The sequence below is a fragment of the Argentina silus genome, assembly GCF_951799395.1.
Source record: "Argentina silus genome assembly, chromosome: 14".
Taxonomy (NCBI): Eukaryota; Metazoa; Chordata; class Actinopteri; order Argentiniformes; family Argentinidae; genus Argentina; species Argentina silus.
Genome location: NC_139668.1, coordinates 13,303,455 through 13,325,288, shown reverse-complemented (window position 1 = coordinate 13,325,288; position 21,834 = coordinate 13,303,455). Strand labels below are relative to the sequence as shown.

Here is a 21,834-nt window from a genome sequence, read left to right as displayed (position 1 = left end):
GGAAAATGAATCAGTTTGGCACGTACATGAGTAAGAGTACTTGGGTATACGGTTGCAACTACAGCCACAATCTGCCATTGTTTTCATAGTTCATAATAGAAAACCTCAGAGAGAGAGAGAGAGAGAGAGACAGAGACAGAGCGCATGTGCACATTTACATACACCTGAACAAACCAGAAAAGTAACTTCCTCAAACGGTCACAGCTGCCCCCAAAACAAACAACAGCTCAACTGTAGTTACACACATTCATTTAGAGAGGCTCTCTTTATTGATTCTCTTATGAACCAAAATAATACTTATAACAAGGAATGAATGCTAAAAGCCTGTATCAAGACATATACTAAAGTACATCTTTTCAGTAGTAAGCAAGTACATCAACTGTGATTGAACTCAAACGAGAGCTCTGGTAATTTGATCAAACAATGACGTTTCATACAATCAAAGAATAGCCCAATATGACGGCATAGAAGTTGTACTACGGAGGTCTGACAATGGCATGTACAGTATGTGTTAGCACAATCCACAGCAACTGACGCAGATCACAACCAAGAAGATTTTCCAACGAAAATCACATGCTCATGAGGAAAGAGGACAACAAAGAAAGCGAAAGCTAAACCCTAACACTCTCTCATTGTTCCAGCCCCGGAATCCATGGGAGACGGCAATAATGACCTTTTAATAACGTAGTCCCAGGCGGATCAGGGGAGTAAGCTCTTTGGAGCTCAAACTTGGATTTCACTCTGTTTGCGTTTGGAAGAGTCGGCTACAGTCCCACAGTACATCCCAGACCCTTACAATACAAATCACGAATCATTCATACCCACTGGCATCAGTCTATTCAGCGAGGTCTATCAATCATAATCCCCCCCAGTGATCCACTTGTATGCATTTATGCCTGTTGTTCAAGTTTGCATTGTGACTGTGATGTTCTGTGATTGCTATGCCCTTTGTATTGCAAGACACAATTTCCAAAAAGGGTACAAAAAGAGTATCCTATTCTATCCTTAAAACATTTTTATTTCTCAATTTAACTGGGGTTAAGCAAAAAAACGATGCTGGGTGAAAGAAGGAGCATTATTAGAGTCGAGAGTGTGATGATGGGTAGGTCAAGGGCAGCGTGTGATGAGCACTACCCTGAGAGCTGGTCACCAGCAGGGGGTAATTTACAGGCGACTGGGAGGCTGTGAAGGCCTCAGTAAATAACCACGTCTGACAGGTGGGCTATGAGCACATTGTCCCTGTGGGGAGCCGTCACTCGCAGACTCCATCCTGACTACGGTCCCCCTTCATTGCTCTCAGTGCCGTACACGAGGAAAAAGGTTCTCCGGCTGGTCCCTGTTCTACCTTTTTTTTTTTTTAAATGTTATCCTGGGTAGAACCTTTTTTTTGTATGAGTGCAAACTGCAGTGTTACCTCGCAGGCTCCCTGGATTATAGCTACTAAACTCTTAACCGATGTTGGCATGCGAATGTTGTTACCATGACAATGTCAGGAGCACATGGTTTTTTTAAAGGCATATTTTTAATGACATATTAAACACTTCCCAAACTAGCAAGTGAGATTGTACAGCAACTGAGAGATGGTCCTTGAGTGGTCATCGGTGCTTTGATTGCTTTTGTTAAGCTTGAGATGCTCTCATTCAGAGTGCAGAATTAAGTCCTTATCCATTCACTGCCTCACTCACTGGGCACAATAGGGAAATCAGGTTGGAGAGAGACATTCTTTCATTTTGAATACAGCAGTCCATCCTCCCTTTTTTTTTTTTTTTACCCAAGCATAATCTGATTAAATGCTTAAGAGAAACGTAGAAAATGAAGCCAGCAGTTCAATTAAAGAGATTTGGATGTGGTATTCTCTCTCTCTCTCAGAGAGAGAGAGAGAGAGAGAGAGAGAGAGAGAGAGAGAGAGAGAGAGAGAGAGAGAGCAGGGTAGATGTTCAGGAAAGCTACTGTTGTTTGAGAGTGGTTTTACAGATTATTTTCCCTTTCCAGATCAGATCAACCCAATGGCCTGCTTTCCTCCAATACAATACCTAAAAATATGAGGCAACCTTTGACTTTGGGCTGTGAGCATGAGGAAGAATATTGCTTTTTACGGTCCACTCCTACAGAAATAACTAAAAACAACAGTTGCATCTGATGCTGAATACTTTACATGGACTGTAAAACATACCGTATATGCAAGCAGTGGAGTAGTACAAGATGAGAGAGAACAGTTTGGCCAAACTCTAAAAATGGATCGCCGTCAACTCTTGACATTCCAACGGAGATGAGCAGCCTGTGGCCATTCGTTAGCACAATTAGCGGACGTACACTAGGATGGCTAGCTGTCTGAGCTCTCTCTGTCTGTCTGCCTCGCTCTGTCTCTCTAGGCTTGGGGCAAGGGACACCATGATGAGGTCACGAGTCCTTCAGATTCACAGCGAAATAGCTTTTAGCATGCTGCCCCGGAAACATCACGGAACACAGAACACATAGATCTACATTCTTGATCAGAGTGTGAATCATGGGGAAGTTCAGAGATACTTTAGGAGTACTTCAAAAGACCATGTGGGGAGGAGCTTTGCTAGTAGAGGTATTGCTACTGCTCCACTGGTAGGCAGACCATACTCCTGTTCAGTTGAATGGGTGAATGAGTATGAATGTGTGTAGGTTGAGACTGTACTGTACCTTGGCATAGTCCAGGGGTAGCTGATCCTCTGGGCATTTGAAGACCCCCTCACTGTAAGACACAAGAAGGAAAGGACATGTTAATAATGTGTGTGTCATTGTATCATGTCATGTTAGAAAGTATCATTAGAGGCAGTTAAATGCTGGACACTTGAGAAAATGCTAAGCGTAAATGCGAACGTCAAAATCTGTTGATCTTCATAAAAGGTGAGTAAACGCTATTATAGGAAAAAGGTGCGTAAATGGTGTTAACTTGCATTTACCCTGCACTACACCCCTGGATAGAGCCCCCACCAGGGCACCACTGACCACAGTAGAAGTCTACAGCGTCCTTTCCTCTTCTGCTGCCTTCAAACACATTCTGAGCACCTCTTTGACACAGCTATGATGGACACACACACACACACACACACACACACACTACTGTACTGTACAATAAAGCCAGATTACTTTCTCTGAGCCATTGGCTTTTATGTAGTTGCCCTTTCATCTTCCCCTCCCTCTTAGGATTTATTTCCACAAATTCAAAATGTTATTACTGGAGAGGAAAAGAGCACAAGTTGGAGCCTGATCTGTCCATCTATAATACATTAAGGTTCTCTTCCTCCCTCTCTTCCCTCTCTTTTTCTCTCTCTCATGTCTGAGGTGTTCATTTTTGAAGACGAGGCGCGGGGGTGGGGTGGGGGGTGGTGGGGTGGGGGGGTGAGGAGGAGCTACCTGTTTCTTCTACAGAGCAGAACGGTAGCTAAGCCTGGTCTTTGTACTCTGCACCTCCCCCTCAGGATATATTGATTGCTGATTTGCCTGTCTGGGGGTGAGGCGGGTGAGAGGCAGGTCCGGGCCAGATGGCTGGCTCTTTGTTCCTCCCTCTCTTCCCCACCCCAGCAGCAGTAAAAAAACAACCACATTAAGATCTGAGATCTCAGTTTTTTTTTTTTTATCACACAGCCCCACAAAAGAACTCAGCACGCCTGATTTAGGGCATATTTTTCAAAAAGAGACATAAATGAGATGGGTGGCATGGCTCGTTAGGAACCCTCTGGCAACACAGCATGTCCCAAGGCCTAATGATGTCACCATGAAACATTCACACTGGTGACTGCAACAGGCTCAGGGAGGGGGTGTACTGTATGGAACAGTCAGTCAGTCAGAAGCACAAAGGGAACCTTAAAAAAAAAAGACCATCAGTGCAATCAGGGCTGATCCCCCTGAGATGTATTAATGAGACGTCCATAGTGTGACAATATTGTGGTCTGCAGACACCCCACTGAGCCATAGGGGCTTCCTGGGCCAGGGATCAGGGGGATCAAGCGGGGGTGGGGTGGGGTGGGGGTGTGGGGGACGAGGGGCCAGTCAAACACAGACATGTCTGGTACAATCCTCGTGTCCTAGTGTGCATGGGATACCTTTATCACGATCATCGACTGCAGTCAGGCCTCTCATTGTAACAATGGCCACATTGAAAGGTACAGTCACACAGAGGACAAAATGCTCCTTTGCATACCTTTTCATGTCCCCCCCCCCCAAGTGCTAGAGACTAAAATAACTTGACTGTTTTTGGATGAACGCCACAAGGCCTGAAGCTCTATCTGTCCTTCGATTGGGCTAAACACGAAACCTTTGAAGAACAGACTTCTTTGACCTCGCCATTCCTACAGTACCTAAAACAGATTAGTGGAAAACAAAGTGCCCAGAGTAGGTCAGTAGCCTGTGGTCCATGCCTCCTGGGGGCCCACAATGTCCCTATTGACCAGGGTGCTACACTTCTTTAATCTGTTTAGCCACTGGGTCACCTAACAAGAGGTCCCCAGAGACACAGAGCCCATGTGACCAGACATATGATCATGTGCACCCCACGCTGTGAAATCAGCCGCAGGGAGAGCGGACCAGAGGGGGGATAGGGGAGAGGAGAGGAAGGGTGAGGGGGGAAGAGGAGAGGAGAGGAGGGGGGGAGGGGGGAGGTTAATGCGTGACGAGACATCAGTAATTCCAGTCTATTGGGGTCACTATGTCAGCAGGGAGCTGGAGAGACATGGGAACGTAAATATATATATCGATTACCAGAGGGAATGCCCTGTCAGCAGAACATCTCATATGTCCAGTGAAATCATTTACTCATTGCCATCATTAAGGACTCATCTATTCAGTGTTGATGAGTCAGGAGTATAGTTTTAGAGCCATGGGCCTGATGCAGAGCTGTAGACTGGACTCTCCCCCATACAGTGAGGGGAAATGGGAATAGACAGGGCTCCTTTCTGTACAGAGATGTCAGCTTAAGCACAGGAAGGGTACAGCTAGAGGTGAGGTGGCCAGAGGTGATAACAGCAATACTTACACAACAAGCATATTAACAGGCAGACTTTTCAGGGATGGGTTGAGCCCTAAAATGTGACCTACTATAAAGCAACCCTGTCACAACTGTGAGAATATATTATATTATTGTGCATGTGTTTGTTGTACATGTGTTTGTTGTGCATGTGTGTGTTGTGCATGTGTTTGTTGTGCATGTGTTTGTTGTGCATGTGTGTGTTGTGCATGTGTTTGTTGTACATGTGTGTGTTGTACATGTGTGTGTTGTGCATGTGTGTGTTGTGCATGTGTGTGTTGTGCATGTGTGTGTGTGTGTGTGTTTGTTGGTAAGCCTGGCTCCTGTATCTGATGTACTGAGGAAGACAAGCGAAAAGAGTCTAGTCACAGACTGTCAGGACGATTCCCCTCCCTGGCTGTAGAGAAAGTCCTGCAGCCACACATTCATCTGCCTGGCCCAGTGTTCATAATAGTACCTGACGCTCCCGCCCGCTTGTTAGTCCAGCTCATTGCCTTTCTGTGACAGGGCATTTAGTGCAATGTGGAGGCAGGGGCATTGGAATAATAATAATAATAATAAAAGCCTCAATACATTTCTATGACTACGGTACTTTAGGCCTCCTTATAGTGAAGTGTATGCAGGAATCACTCTTTGATACCTTTGAAACCCGCTTGAATCACTCTGCACTGTGGCCCCCGTGAGAGGGTAAACAATATTGTTATTGCAACACTGAGAGAGGGAAAGCTCCTTTACATACAGCACAGCTACACAAGAGGGACCTTGGACCCTGTCCACTTGAGTCAGAAACGGCACGACTGATATGAGCAATTACACGGCAACTACAGTTTCACGGGAGGAAATCATGTGTGCCAGTGATACTCAGGAGGACAGAGATTTTTTTTTTAGAAAAAAAAAAAAAAAAAAAAGTTTTTGTCTTGAACACGGCTCTCAGCCAAGTCAATGATTATCCAGGGCGAGAGAGACTGATAAACAAGCTGACTGATGGCTCGTGTTGGGACAGCACTACAGACCGGCTTAGTCACTGCATCGCGTGTTTACTACCATCACAACATCAACATGTCAATGGATTCCTCTGTCTCTCGTACCGTGAGAGAGCAGCAGGATCCACAGCTGCTGCGCTGCAGCGCCGGCCAACGTGAGATCCAGGCCCCCATGCACCAAAACAGCAGAAGGCCGGATGCCCCTCAGCTAATTACATGTTCATATCACCCCCACTTTCACCGGCAGACAAAGACAGTCATCATATTGCGTGTGTTTGCGTGTAACCACGTCCAACAACAGCACTCTCACATGCTCTAATTAGGGGCATTTCCCCTCCACGGGCAAAAGGCATCTCACAGCAAAGCCCGTTATTTCCTGAACCCACCCCCCATCCCCCACCCAGCCACCCCTAATTGCCCCCTCTTTTCTTCCCCTCAAATCCTCTTTGAGGCCCCTGAGCACAGATTAAACAACCATCCATCCATCCCCTCAGTGATAGCGATGTGGACAGCAGTCACAACACTGCTCTGTCACCGGGCTTACGCCTCCTGACAGACAGGAAGGCAGGCAGAAGGCCAGAAGGACAAATCCTCCAGGTTTGGTGTCCCTCCAGAGAGCCTCTCTGCAGTGTAGGTACAGTGGCCGTTGCTCTGGTGTACTGCTACCTCCCAATCTGAAGCCTGGGAATGACAACAAGACCTATTCTGTTGACAGACAGCGAGACTCCCACCCAAGCCTGGTAGAGGTGTACGGGGCTTGACACGCTACAGGGCCGACTCAACCCACAGGATGGATTATGGCTGGGACATTTCATTTTCACATTGTCCTTTCCAGCACTGTTCCTGCAACTATGGTGGATGTGTGACCAGGCAAGCCCAGTACAGCTCAGCTCAGCTCAGCTCAGCTCGGCTCTGTAAGTGTAACCAGTGTATAGGGCTGTGGAAAGTTCTGGAGAGGAGAATGTCTGTGACACATTAACACTCACAACAGACTTCAACAATCACTGTGAAAGGAAGCAGTATTTTCAAACTCAGAGATACCATCAGGAATCTTGACTGGGCTGCCTGGCCCTGGCAGGCTTCCTTATCTTCTCCGGGAGCTTACCAACAAGGTTTATGTTCCCCAGTGCAATATCCTTTTCTTTTCATGTAAAGAACTGGATTAACTCTTAAACACAAACAAACCCTTACTGCAAATGCCATCAGTCTCCTCCATTCATCTTTCCTGTCTCTCTGTCTCCCAGCTGATCCCAATTCCATGCTGTCGCTCCCGGAATGTCAGGATAAAACAGGAATTTTGTTTTATCTCAGCAGGAGTTCCCTTAATCCCACAAATCCAACAGTTTGTGTGTGCGTGTGTGTGTTTGTGTGCGTGTACACAGAATTATACAGAATAGATCTGTGTGTGTGTGTGTGTGTGTGTGTGGTTTGTCCCAGTAATGAGACTCATTACTACTGTCATTATTACTCTCATTAGTGTATTGGTTGCTGGGGCAGACGGTTATTCATCATGAGTAACCAGGACAGGTGAAGGAATGCCCTAGGACAGCCACCATAGAGCAGACGAGAGTCAGAGAGAACCCCTGGATGAGGGGAGACAGACAGACCGGTTGTGGGGGGGGTGGGGGTGAACCTGCCCTGGTGTTTCTACCTGACTGTGGAACCTGATACACTGTGAGGGTAGAGCTCCACTCTCCCTCTGCCGTCTCAGGTTCCAGCCTGGACAAAGACACGCTCAACCCAGTTGTCTCTGTGGGGGAGGAACAACCTCCACTTTCTCTACACACGACGTCACGACACTACCGTGCGTTAACCCCTCCCAGGCTGGCCCTGCAGGAACTCTCCCATATGAAAACTTGTCTGGTATTATCTGAGCAAAAAAGCTGAAAGTAATATGATTTGGATGTCCGTTTAACGTGTGTGTGGGTTAACGTTTTACGGGTTACATTGCTTTCAGTGTAATAATGCTTTAAAAGACCCAGTATGTAGACTAAAATAGTGCTAAACGGCCATTATAAATTCGGTAGTAATCAAGGAAGGAGCTCACAGGATAAAGAATGTTCAGTGAAGAGCACCGTGTTGGTCCCAAATAGTGCTTTCTAAAGTCTGGTGTTAGGGTCAAGCACTGACCTTTACGTTTTCACATTTTCAGCCTATTTTCATGTTTAGGTGAAATATCGTCTTACCCTGAGTTGTCCTCATAGGCCAGTTGTGAAAGATTCTCTGGTTCTCCATGATCTACTTTGCTACCGCCATAAAAAAAAACACATTTCACTTTGATTTGACAGCACGACGCTCTGAGGACATGTCTTGTATAGGAAATGCCACTTGTACAGTCCTGTCTGACTCACATCATCGGTGTTTGGCAATGACCACAGACAGGCTTGATGTAAACTGACCATGCCTGACGATCTGAAGGTCATGCTCATCAACAAGTGAATGGAGATAATCTCCATTAATTGTCAGTCGACCCTAATGCAATTGACACACTGAAATACAAATACATTCTTTGAGATTCGGAAGCCGAGCCAGGCTGTACTTTAACAGACTGTTTCGTGTCTCCTCATCCAGAGAGTCTTTTTTTATGGTTACGCCGTGCCAAAATAGGCCCAATGATGCAAGGGGAAGAAAGCCGACAACGACAAGGAGAAGTGTGTGTGTGAGTGTGTGTGTGTGAATGGTTGTCTGTGTGTGTGTGTGAGAATGATTGTGTGTGTGTGTGTGTGTGTGTGTGTGAATGGTTGTCTGTGTGTGTGTGTCTGTGTGTGTGTGTGTGTGTGTGTGTGTGTGTGTGTGTGTCTGTGTGTGTCTGTGTGTGTGTGTGTGGACGGTTGTCTGGCAGTTTCCTTGGCTCTTTTCTTCGGCTCTCCCTCGAACCAACTCTCCTCACTATGATGATGAAATGATTGGTTGGTGTAATGTACAAACCCAATGGGGAAAGCCTCTGTGTTAAAATAGCCTAAACACAGACAGGACTTAGAAACACAATATGGACCGTGGACATCATACAATATCAGTTCCACCATTCGATGCAGAGGATACAGTACCTCTTAGAAATGGACAGAGTAATCAATGCTTTGATTAAAAAGGTACTATTTCAGTCAAACACAAATCTAACAAAGCTTGCACTGTCATTTTCTTGTGAGAGACTTCCAAAGTGTCATTTGGAGGTGAGGTATATAAAAGGTCATGCAACAATTCTGACCGTCATCGATGAGTCAGTTCAATAGAGAATGCTTGAGGATGGACTGGTTTGCTTGGGATGTGAGCCACAGCACGGGTTGCACTACAGTAGTTCACACTTACATAATGCCATTCATTTTACTTTGCAGTTCTCCAAGTACTCACTGTGCTGACATTTGTGAGCACAAGCCATCTGTGTTCTAATTCACCCAGTCCTGACACATTCAAAAGGTTAGAAAAATATCAATTCCTTTCTCAAATGTCATCTTTGTTTAGCAGCAGTAGTTGAAGGGTATTGATATGTTAAGGTATATTTTCTAACAACGATTTTCGCAACGATTTTAGAATTGCAATATTACCATAAGCCTGCTCTCTTGGATGCTACATTAAATTGCATGCAAAGCACCTTATTTTTCTCAGTTAAGCTGAGGGGAACAAGCTAGTCCATAAAAAAAATTTCATTCTCAAAACAGAACGGAACAGACAGTTAGCGCTGTGACTCAAACGATATCCGACTTTGTTATTGAGCCACAGGCAGATCTGGAACAGGCCCTGCACATGAAAAAGAGAAAATATCTCATTTACGAACACTGTGCACACAAAAGAAATAAATAGTTAATTTACAACTGCGGTTTTGGTTCTTGTTTGGTTTGTTTACAATTTGCCAGGGGTATTGGTGTGGACCGATTTTTGCCTTTCTGTCACTGATAGATGCCTCTTTACATCCATCGTACCTGCATGCAGAAACACAACAGCTAATGTCCGAAGTCCATTTAGGGGGGGTTATATTATTATTAGGGAGGTTGTTGTTGTTGTTTGGAACTTCGAAGGTGGCAGATTTCCAGAGGTGGCAGATTTCCAACAGATTTTTCGCACAGCTCCTTTTGGGTGATCTATCCGTCTGAATCTATGAGCATCCAGACTGTGACTCATCAGAATGCTAGTGGCACCCTTCTGATGAAAGCAGACCGTGTTCTGCTACAACAGCGAACGCTGTGTGTGTCTCTCCCCAAAGGGTCCAGCCACCTGCCAGAGAAACAAGCGACAAAAACAGAGGAGGAGAGGAGGAATGGAGGGAGGGCGATAGAGAGCGGGAAGGAGGGTGAGAGAGAGAAGGAGGGAGGGTGAGAGAGAGAAGGAGGGAGGGCGATAGAGAGCAGGAAGGAGGGTGAGAGAGAGAAGGAGGGAGGGCGATAGAGAGCGGGAAGGAGGGTGAGAGAGAGAAGGAGGGAGGGCGATAGAGAGCAGGAAGGAGGGTGAGAGAGAGAAGGAGGGAGGGATGCAGCCATCTGCAGCTTCAGCTCAAGCCATTGAGACGCCATAATCCATCCTTAAGTGTGTGAGGAGGGGAGAGACAGAGCTTTAACCCTCCCTCACAATCCCCTTTTGCTGTCTCCTCTCATCAACGTGACTGGGCTGAGACAGTCTTTATCAAGAGACGGAGGGCCACAGAAATGGTTATGTACAAATTAAACAAAATGCAAACCCTGCACTTCTCAGCCGAACAACCTCCCAATAGGAGATCTTTTCTTGCCGACTTTGTGCTTTCGTAATAGTGAACCAGATGAAAACAACTATGATTCATTTTATGTTTCCTTGGACTTGTTAACTTCAGCTAGTGATCTATAGTTCAGCTGGCAGGGTTACATGCGTCATTGAATCCCTATCCTGTGGGATGGCAACTGTACAACGGTAGAAGTAGGCTTTGAATGATTCTGTCCCATTTTTACATTTGCACTGTACTGTCCAATATTTGATGGGTAGAACTCAAATAAATAAATGAGCAAATGTAATGCATTATTAGATCATTTTTCTGGCCGATTTCATTCTCCGATTAAATTCTGCACGCAGGCCTGGGAGGTACAGGAAAATCAATTCAATTTCATTAACTCCTGCTGATCTGGACCCAGGGTGGGGGTTGAGAGTGGTTCCATCAATCCTGCTGGGAGCTGGGATCTGCATGCATGGCTGCAGCCATCCTCATCCTCGCAGCAGAGATGAAACATAGACTGCCAAGGAGTGTCATACCACCACACACATGCACGCTCATGCACGCACGCGCCAGTTGGGCCAGCTTTCTGAGCATTTCAGCTGAACCCAGGAGAAGAAAACTATTTCAGAACGGAGGCTTGGTAGTGGGCAGAAAAAGAGACGCTGCTGGTGTTTGATCTGGAGAGTGGTGTGAGGTGGGTGAGGTGGGATCCTCACAGACCTGCCCGCAGGGGCCAATGAAAGTCCTGAGGTTTGACATGGCACACATGTGAGAAGGAGACACTAGCCTCTGAAGATGTGTTAAAAGCTGCTGTCAAGGTATTGGGAGGTGTGAAACAACCCACTCTGTGCTTTACTACCCCTGTCTCTTTCTCTCTTTCTCCCTCTTTCACACACACACACACACACACACACACACACAGGCGCAGGCGCAGGCACACACACACACACACACACACACGCGCACACGCACACACGCACACACGCACACGCACACAGGCACACACACAGGCACACGCACACACACACACCATGTTGGACTCAAATTAGAGTACAAACTTAATGCATTCCCCCCCCACACGTGTGAGTTTTAGCTGTTTTAATTACAGATCCCAGATCTAATTTTAGCTTTTCTTTTAGGGGGCAGATGTCTGCAAAGGGGGGTGGAGGGATCTGCAGCTACGACGCCGGGCTTTGAAGGGCTTCAGCGCCGCCACAGTAATCCTGGAGAATGCCAACACTGGGCAAGGCAGAGAAGCTCTGAGAGTGTCCAGTGCCAACGCAGGGGCTTATCATAAGTAGCACTCATCACACACACACACACACACACACACACACACACACACACACACACACACACACACACACACACACACACACACACACACACACACACACACACACACACACACACACACACACACACACACACACACAATCCTTCAGCAAGTGACACAGTCCTTCAGCAAGTGACACAAATTAAAACACTGAAAGAGTGAGAATCAGCCACCAGAATGACACGTTTGTGTGTGTGTGTGTGTGTGTGTGTGTGTGTGTGTGTGTGTGTGTGTGTGTGTGTGTGTGTGTGTGTGTGTGTGCGTGTGTGTGTGCGTGCCTATGTGCGTGCCTACGTGCGTGCCTTGCATTTAGGGCTGGTTTCCTGGAGATCACAGAATGTAAGGGGACCAGTGGGCGACCTGCCCTTAAAACTCATAGGGAGGTATTTTAGAGTCCTCTTGCTACTGTAACTCTTCACTAATCTCAGGTATTCATGAGCAGGATATGCAGCAGACGGAAGGGTGCAGGCTTGTGTTAATCCACATGCGAGAAACAGAAGACTGTCATCTCATCCCTAGAGGATAATAAGGGACTGATTCTTAAAGCAGCACTGGCTCTGATCATTTAAGAAGCTGGCTGAGTGTTCAGCTCCCTCCACTCTGCCAAGGTGAGGGAGTGCTTCACTATGGGAAGTCTGTAGAACCTCATGGGAGTCAGGGTACTTTAGGGATAAAGACTGAATCAGCACCGAGAGAGTAAATCCACTGTATGTTTTCAGAGGCAAGAACTTTGAGACTGTCAGGGATTGAAACTTTCACCTTAAAAAGCTGTACTGACATTATGGCCTGCGGTAATGTCTTTAAAAAAAAAACTAGTTAGAATACTGTGTCTGGAACATACTGTATAGTATCATCCTTTCACATGGTGAGTGTTGAGGTGAAATACTGTACAACCTCAAGATGCCCTAAATCAAAAGCTACAGCATAAACCATACACAGTGATAATCCACCCGGGAGACTGAGAGTGATGAATGTGCCCATTTTATGAGTTTTAAAACCACTGAGGTCTGTTACTCCCAGAAGCCAAGACAAAAGCTTCTCTCTTTATTACTAGGCCAAGCAAAAATAAGTATTCTTAAGTATACTTATTTTTGGTAATTTAAGAACCACTAAAGCTGTACTTAAATATATTAAAGCATATTAAAGTAGTGTCTAAATACGATTCAAAGAGTAATCAGTACTCTAAGGGGACAGGTTGGCATGTGTTAAAATGACCCAGTTTATTTCATACTTAAGTATACTTATAAGAGATTACTTGAAATGTGCTTTCAACACACTTATAATGTAATCTGAGTAGAAGCTACTGTCAAATAGTATAAATGTGCTCATAATGTGTCATGGCATATATTATGTATACTAAAAGTATACTTTAATTAGATAAGAAATGCATAGGTATCCATGAAGTCCCATTGAGGTTGAGGGGGATAGGTTATGGTTAGCAACTATATACACAAAATTGAGGGATAGCATGCGACTAAGTATACAAACTAAAGAGAAGGTAGACTAAAATTGATATATGTATTGTATACTAAAATAACATTTACAGACATGACATTCAAGTATACTTTGTATAAGTATACTGAAATACATGACAATAAAGTATACTATGAGGAAGTACACAGAAGTACAAAGTCAGTAAAACTTTAGTGTACTTAGTATGTATTCATTTTTAAAATGTGTTTATGCACTTAAGTATACTTTTTTTTTTTGCTTGGGATTGGAGGCTGCGTTACGAGACGAAATGCATCGATCACAAGCCACTTGGCGACAGGGTTTCTCAATCAAGCATACTTGAAGGGTCTACAGTAGCAACGATATGTGCCACCAGACCAGGGGTTGGGGCAGGTGTGTGCATCATCCCCGTCCGGCGTGATTTACCTGCTCGCTGACATCACAGACCACATCTTACAGTCATTTACTCATTCTGTCGGGTCAGCGCACTCCTTGGTGACTCCATTATTTCGTGCTCACTGAGGCACGCTGCAAGCTTGGCAGAGCCCTTTTAAATGCATGGACTACCATCCCCTAAGGGACAGAGATGAGCCCTCCCCTCACTGTACTGTACTGTACTGTACGTGCATTCCTAATTGTAGAATAAATTCAAAATCAATCAATTAACCCTCGCCGGGCCACATTAGCATCGTGCTAATCCAGGGGGCGGGTGACTAAAGGCAGATTTCCTCAACAGCTCCGTGCTGCTTCTCTCCTCAACCACGGCCCGGGGCTGCAGGTGGGCTGGCCAGATAATCCCTGCAACCAATAATGTCTTATGGACAGCAGATCTTTTGATTAGCCTACATCTGCTGCTTCCCTGCACAGTGACATGCTATGCCTAGCTGTGTGCGTAGCTCTGACAGACAAGTGAGGCTTACAGTGACACGCTAGCAGTGTTTAAAAGTAGGATGTTAAGGCTTTGCAATCCTTGCAAAGGATGGAGTGGTTTTCATTGTGGGCTGTACTTGTGTGTAACAATGGAGAAATGGGATGGCCTGACTGGGTCCACCAAATGGGGAATCACATTAAATGGCTGGCTACTGTACATTACAAAGAGCAGCACCAATGTTGTGTTCCACGTGTCTAGCCTGTCTTAAGCTTGGCGTGGCTGATATACAATGTAATGTAGCTCCGCCTCTGACTTCCTGTATGTACATGCATAGAATTAAATACCAGGTGCGTGTTTGTGTGTTTGTGTGTGTTTGTGTGTGTGTGTTTCACTTTCATCCATGTCATGTGTGGGTGGTTTAATTTAGCACAATCCCAATGGATCATCTGTGGGGAAATTCTGTCACACCCCCAGTGCTTGAATCCTTCATTACCAAGTTGTGTAAGAAAGGTATCTCAATCCTACAGAGAAAAACACAACATTTCAAATGGGAAGGGCACGTAAACCGGAACATCAATCAATAAATGTGCCTTGAAAAGTAACTTGAGGATTAGCAGCCAGTTAATCTGTTCCCTACAACTTCACAGCAGAAGGCGTGGTGAGTGGGGCCGCTGTGAGGTGGAGAAGTTAATGATTAGATTCCCCGTGGATTCTCCCGCGCCTGACTGTGCGACCTGCCTCCGGGTGAGTCAGCGTCGACACCGCTGGTGGAAGGCAGAGAACACAACCACGCACCTTATCCGGCGTGACTCATAGGCTTCCACACAGCCACAAAAACTGTCTAAACTTCTCTTCCGTGCCTCTTCAAAAACTCTCTCTAAATGCAACTAAATGCAAAAGGTGTTCAAAGAGAAGCCTTACTCTGGCACTTTTATTTTTTATTCATTGACGCTTTAGAGAAGCAAAATAGCATTATGTAATATATATATATATTTATATATATTTCTGCTTCACCTGCATTTCCATTGATCTGACCGAGGAAAAGCGCTTCCTTTTTTCTTTTCTTTTTTTCTCCTTTTTGTCAAAAGCCAATTCCTGTGCGTGTGTGTGTGTGCGTGTGTGAGCTGTGCACCTCACTGACAGCGACAGTTTTGGAGGGCCCTGTGGTTTTGTGGTTTTGTGGCCATGGTAACGGTGAGGTGAGGCTCTTGGCGTGAGAGTGAAAGCAGAAAGCAGACAGTCTAGCCGGCGGTGCGACAAACATGCACACGCACACATATGCACACAAAACACGCACGGACGCTCACAATGCCCAATCTGAAGCTTGCAAAACACTCAAGACAGGGGAGAAAACAAGGATATCCAAATCCTCTCCTTCACTACCGCAACGCATGTTTCTTAACCATCCTCTCCTCAGACCTGCACCCTTCTACTTGGCCAACGCATGTTTCTTAAACCTTCCTCTGCTTCGCCCGGCCCCCTCTTCCGTGATCCAGAACCGGCGTTCATTCAGCCGCAGCGCAAGCTGCCGTTCGTCCACTCCTCTTTTCAAGGATGCATTTTCTTTGTTTGGCGAGGCAAGGCGAGGGGAGGCGGTGACGTCAGAGACTCCATTGTCTCATAGTGCCTTAGCTGCGTCGCTCCTGTTGCATTGCATTCTTTAAAATTCCCAGCAGCTGTTCCCGGGAGCGACACTGAGGCAAATGACACATTCTCGCAATGAGCAAGAGAGAGGGAGAACAGAGAGGACGATTAGCCATGTGGATTTTACCAAACGAAAACAAAGCACAATAACCTGTGTGTGGCTTTAAATGTGGCCATGTCTGTCTGAGTATGTGTCTGTCTGTGTGTCTATCTCTGCCTCCGTATCACTCAAGGGAAAGCAATAGAGAGGGAACGAACCTCAGCAGGTTTCCCTTGTTCAGCTCATATGAATGGTTTATTGATTGAGGAGTCCGGATGAGGACAAAGGGGGTTTGCGAGAGCGACATGGAAAGGGAATTAAATTGAGAGGGGATGATATAGGAAATTAATTAAGGGTTGACTGAGATGAGACAGGCAGCGACACAAATGCTCTTTCATCCTCAACAAGCAGAGTTGAATGATGCATCTGGACGGGCACGTGAGGAAGGCACATCCTCCGCTCGGCTCTTTCATAGGATCAATAGACTGCCTGTGCAAGGGGAGGAAGGTGGGGGAGGAAGGTGGTGGGGGGGGGCGTCTGTGCATTGTGCTGTGTTGACATATCTGAAAATGAGCGGATGGGAGGGCGCCCCACACACACACACACACACACACACACACACACATACACACACACTGTCGGTGGACTAGAGGGTCATTGAGCTGTAGCCCACCGTAGTAAACAGCACAGATCAGATGAGAGAGGACAGACGAGAGTGGGCAGGAAGAAAGCGATCACCACAACCCTTTCACGAGCTAGAGGGGGATGGGGTGGGGGAGAGGGGAGAGGGGAGAGGGGGGCGGAAGGGCTGTGGGTGAATGGCCACGACCTTAACATTGATAGGCCTGTATAATTCATAATGTGTGTAATGCTTCTAGTGAGGAGCTTAGCTGCTCTGCCCACACCTGTTCTGCTCTATAGTAGGGCCTTTCACTGAGACAGGTGCCTCATGCAGGACAGAGCCACCCCCTTCCTTCCCCACGCTCGCTCGCTCCCTCTCTCCCTCCCTCTGGCCAGCTGCTCTCCTTTCAGACCCCAGACACAAGATTCCTCACATGCCTGGGTGTCCGCTCAGCAACCAGAGCCAGCGGTCAGTCACTCAGCCACCTCCTGCCTACTCCTAATGACCCACCTCCTAACACAAACAGCCCCTGGCCTGCCTGCCTGCCTGCCTGCCTGCCTGCCTGCCTGCCTGCCTGCCTGTCTTCTACTGACTCATCTAATAGCCTCATTTGGAGAAGTGATTGGAACATGAACTGTATTCATCAATGAAAAGAATTGCATTTTACTTGCCTAATATGTGTGTGTGTGTGTGTGTGTGTGTGTGTGTGTGTGTGAAGTACCCCCTGCTCTGCTCGTGCTCTACTCCGCTCGCATGCTTTGACAACCAATGATTGACAACCATTTAGTATACAATGTAGGTGAGCAGAGGGGCTGTCAGCTTTACAGCCAGTGCAGTGACCTGTGTGCACAACACAGACAGGTTGGGGGAAGTCAATTAGCAAAACAGGGAGCAATGCACAGATGTTTCAGGGCTAAGAAAGTGAAATGGTTTCTAACAGCTAAGCACAAGCGGTGCAACGGCCAATTAGACCCTCCCATGTCCACTGTGTAACCTTGAAATGGTCATTAGGGTAATATCCCCATCCATCCACTTCCTAAAGCCCCCCCCCCCCCCCCCCCCATCATTTCCCACAGTCCTTAAAGGGATGGTTCAGCCTATTTTCATGTTTGGATTACCCTGAGTTGTCCTAATAGGACAGTTACCCTCTCCATAGACAGGATTCCAATCACACTTAAATTAACATTGTTGAAATTACGTGCCAATCTCCTCAGAGAAACTTCAATTCAAGGTTGACGCTGCTAACTGTTTTGTGCGGTAGCAAAGTGGAGAACGGAGAACCGGAGAAGCTTTCACTACTGGCCTATGAGGACAACTCAGGGTAAGATGATATTTCACCAACAATGAAATGAAAATAGGCTAAACCATCCCTTTAACTCAGTTTTTCTCAGCTCTATTTGGTCCATTAATCATCTTCTCAATTAAATTGCCGGGTTAGAAAGAAGTACTCTCGATGGATGGCCTCTATTAGAGTACCTCTGGGGCTTTAGTTTACTCAGTACAGGGCTGACCTAAACCGTACTGTGTTGACTCAGATATTCACGTTTCACATTGTCTTTCTAAGTAAATATTACTTAGAAAGACAAAATAAAATAAATGACCAGGCAAGCCAAGTATAGCTCAGCTCGGCTGGGCTCGGCTCTACAGCGTGGTTAGGGTCAGGGTCTGCTGTGGAGAGGCTCCAAAAGATTACACATGTTCGGTGTATGCCGAGGGTTTGTGTGTGTTTCATGATAAATGCGACGTTATCTTGAGTTCTCTCACATTACACGCATACCCATGCACATGTAGGCACTAGCCATGCTGGGGGATAGCAGCCAGCTGGCTGTGCTCCAACGGTAGGGCCAGGGTTTGGCAGCCTGGCCCCAGCATGCTCTCTGTGTGCAGGGCAAGGTGCTCCGTTGCATAGCTGGAATGTCTCCCCCTCACACACTCCCCCCCACCCCCCCACCCCCTCTATTGTTTGCCCTGAGGGGCTGCCCAGATTAAATAGGTCCTCCTATAGCCATGGACAAGTTGAGGCAAGTCCCAAACCTGCTCTACGCAGTTTCGAGGTTCAAGCACACTTTGTTTGTAAACTCCCTCTTTGTGTGACAAGGACCGTGTCGGTAAGAGCTGACGTCTAGACAACAGGGTATTGACGCAGGAATGTGATTTGTGTTTTGGAGAGGCTGGACTCTCTTTCAATAGGAGAGAAAATCCAGCGAAGAATTTTAAGTGTATTCCCTCTTTGAGAAGTGTGAATTTCGTCCCAGTATAAGTGCATTTGATCACATTAGCATACATGTAGCTTATGCCAGCAATTAACACTTAGGCAGTACACCAGCCAGTGAAAACTGTTGCAGAACATTCAATCCAACAACCCCCATAAAGGGAGTTTCACAATAACAACTGGGCCGTGTGTGCGTGTGTGTGTGTGTGTGTGTGTGTGTGTGTGTGTGTGTGTGTGTGCGTGTGTGTGCATGCGTGTGTGTGTGCGTGCGTGTGTGTGTGTGTGCGTATGTACATGCATGCGTGCATGTGTGTAAGGGAACTCTGCAGCTGTGTGAGGCCGTCTGAGCACTTTCTCTCAGCAATGTCATCATCACAGCTGGACATCTAAAGCCCCTCCACTTCCTCCCATGAGACCCTCCTACAATGACATCATCCGCTAAAGATCTGGCTCGCCTCCCCCGGCCCCCCTCTCTCTTTCTCTCATGCAATGTGGTTGGTCTTCTGGGAAAATGCTTAGCGAACAAGGGTTTGTTATTTCTACCAAAGTCCTGAAGCAGAAAGATGGTGCCCTTTAGGGTAAAATGATGGGATGACATATCTGGTTTGAGCGCATATATTTCATCATGTCATCTGAAATGATAAATGGTCACACCCCGAGAGTATACTCACATGAATGCGCACCCACACACCAATATACATGCACGCACGCACGCACGCACGCACACACACACACACGCACGCAAACATTGACACGTACAAACAAACACCCAATTGTAGGGCTTGTTTGACACCCACAACAGAAACCTCTTATCAGGGCAATATAAATTCCATAGAGGTGGACCGATTCCCAAGTGGTAGCATGTCGGCCTACAGTATGTATTACTAAACATGTTAAGAATAACTCTGTTTTAAACTGTCCATCTGAGGGAGAACCTGTCATTCAAATATCCGGAGAGCCCGATTTGTAATTCAGCAAGTACTGAGCTCAAGGTATATTGATGTGGTGGTGAAAAGGTGAAGTTTCACTGCAATGTTAAACTTTAAAAGATCACACAATGGCCTGTTTCAAAGTCCATGAACGTGTGAGAGAGTGCAAGGTCATTTTAGCGCTCATCTATGAACACTCGAAGGGCTAATCTACTTTTGCCCTTCACCACTCCTAAAACAAGAGTACACAGTATCCTAGAAACAGTGTCTCTACCACTATGCAGATTTGATCCCACTTAGCTTCAGAAACAGATGGATTAGTGACATATTGCACTGGGATATTCTTTAGGGTTGGGTTAGCTACACTGTGTAGCCTACATGTTAACAATTCTTTTTTTCCTGTATCACTAACTGCCTCTGTTAGCTTTGGCCCGAGTGTCTCTAGCCTGTTTCCAGTTCTGTCCCTCCAAGCACATGAGCTGACAGCAGCAGTGTACATCTCTGAGAGGCCTTCACCCACCCAGAGAGCTGAGCAGAGCAGAGTAGAGCAGAGCAGAGCAGAGCAGAGCACACACACAAACACAAACACCCACCCACCGACCCACCCACACACACACACACAGCTTCCTCAGCTGACTGCACCCCCCTCTGAGACCTCCCTTGTGATCAACTATGGATGGAGAAAAAATATTTCCTTCCGGATCTCCTCCCAGAATCTGTGCATGGCATGAATGCCTTTGGACACCTGTGGGGGACTGGGAAGGCCTCTGTGATGAGACCAGAGGATGGGGATACACACACAGCCATTCACTGACACACACACAAAAACACAAACAAACACACACACAACACACACAACACACACACACACACACAAAAGCCCAGCTGTCATAGTGTGCCTGGCTCACACACAGCACTGGGCACCAGTGTTTCCTGACCCCATTTACTCTTTTAAGAGACACTTGCTATCTTACTGGCCAAAGTGTCTCTATTCTGCGTTCCCCAATCAATCGCACACACAATGGACAGCAGTTAATTCACCTACCTTTTAATGGAGACAAATGCCGCTCACCCAGATTCCCCTGACGGACGAAAGCCTGACCCCTCTCTATCTCTGAGTCATTCCAAACTGCATCAATCATCCTTTTTCTCCCTCTAAACTCGTCCCTCCTTTGCAATAAGCTCTTTGTGCGCTTGCAGCAAAATCTCTCGCCAAGACAGCGGAAGAAATGGGGGCGGTGGGGGGGGGGATATGGGAGGTAGAGAGAACGGAGGTGGAGATGGTGGTAGGAGCACTGGTGATGATACTGCATCAAAGGACTTCAGTGTTGTTAAGGGTGTGGGAGAGTGAATTCCCATAAAGACAAGGGAGGAGAAGATATGACTACAGCCTGCATCAGCAGAACAGCAAATCTTCATCAGCACAACTCATAGAGTGATACTGAAAGTCAATGCTAAATTAATCATCATCATGGGCTACCAAACACTCAAACACACACTTCCTGGTCTGTCCTATGAATGGGAATGAGTAATCACCCAATGGATGATTCCCATATTAGACTGTGATCTCAGCACCCTTGAGGAAGTCAAAGTTACAGTGCTACAGTGTTGAGACCCAGGAAGACGTTATGGAGCAGAACAAACCAATTACAACCCTGTCAAGGCCAGACCAGAGCACTGTATCATTCCAACAGAGACAGCATAGTAGCCTCTGTGTGTGTGTGTGTGTGTGTGTGTGTGTGTGTGTGTGTGTGTGTGTTTGACACTGCTTTGGCTCGAAGACACCAACCCAAGATTTATCACTCTATGAACCAACAACGCCATGTGTGGGGTAAGGAATGGTCGTAAGCGCATTTTCAGTCCTGGAACATGGGGAGAATTTGCTTTCGTTTTTTAATACCATTTGAGTGTTTGTTCTTCTTTGCCAATGTGGCATTGAGCTAATTGCCCCTACTTATGATGAGGGTTGGCCCCACCAGTACGCACGGCTGAGGCATGTGACTCACGCTTGATTGCAGGAGTAAAAAGCCTCTGAGGCTGAGGAAAGCGGTTTAAGACAATATGATTCTTAACC

At 46.5% G+C, this 21,834-nt stretch overlaps 1 protein-coding gene across 1 annotated transcript in view; it reads right to left on the bottom strand.

The window, feature by feature from the left end:
- traf4a (tnf receptor-associated factor 4a) overlaps positions 1-21,834 on the bottom strand; it is a 29,936-nt gene that overhangs the window by 4,909 nt on the left and 3,193 nt on the right. Inside the window, exon 2 of the mRNA XM_083684980.1 lies at positions 2,671-2,722. Coding sequence (XP_083541106.1) covers positions 2,671-2,722 — 52 coding nt within the window. The remainder of the gene's footprint in view (positions 1-2,670; positions 2,723-21,834) is intronic.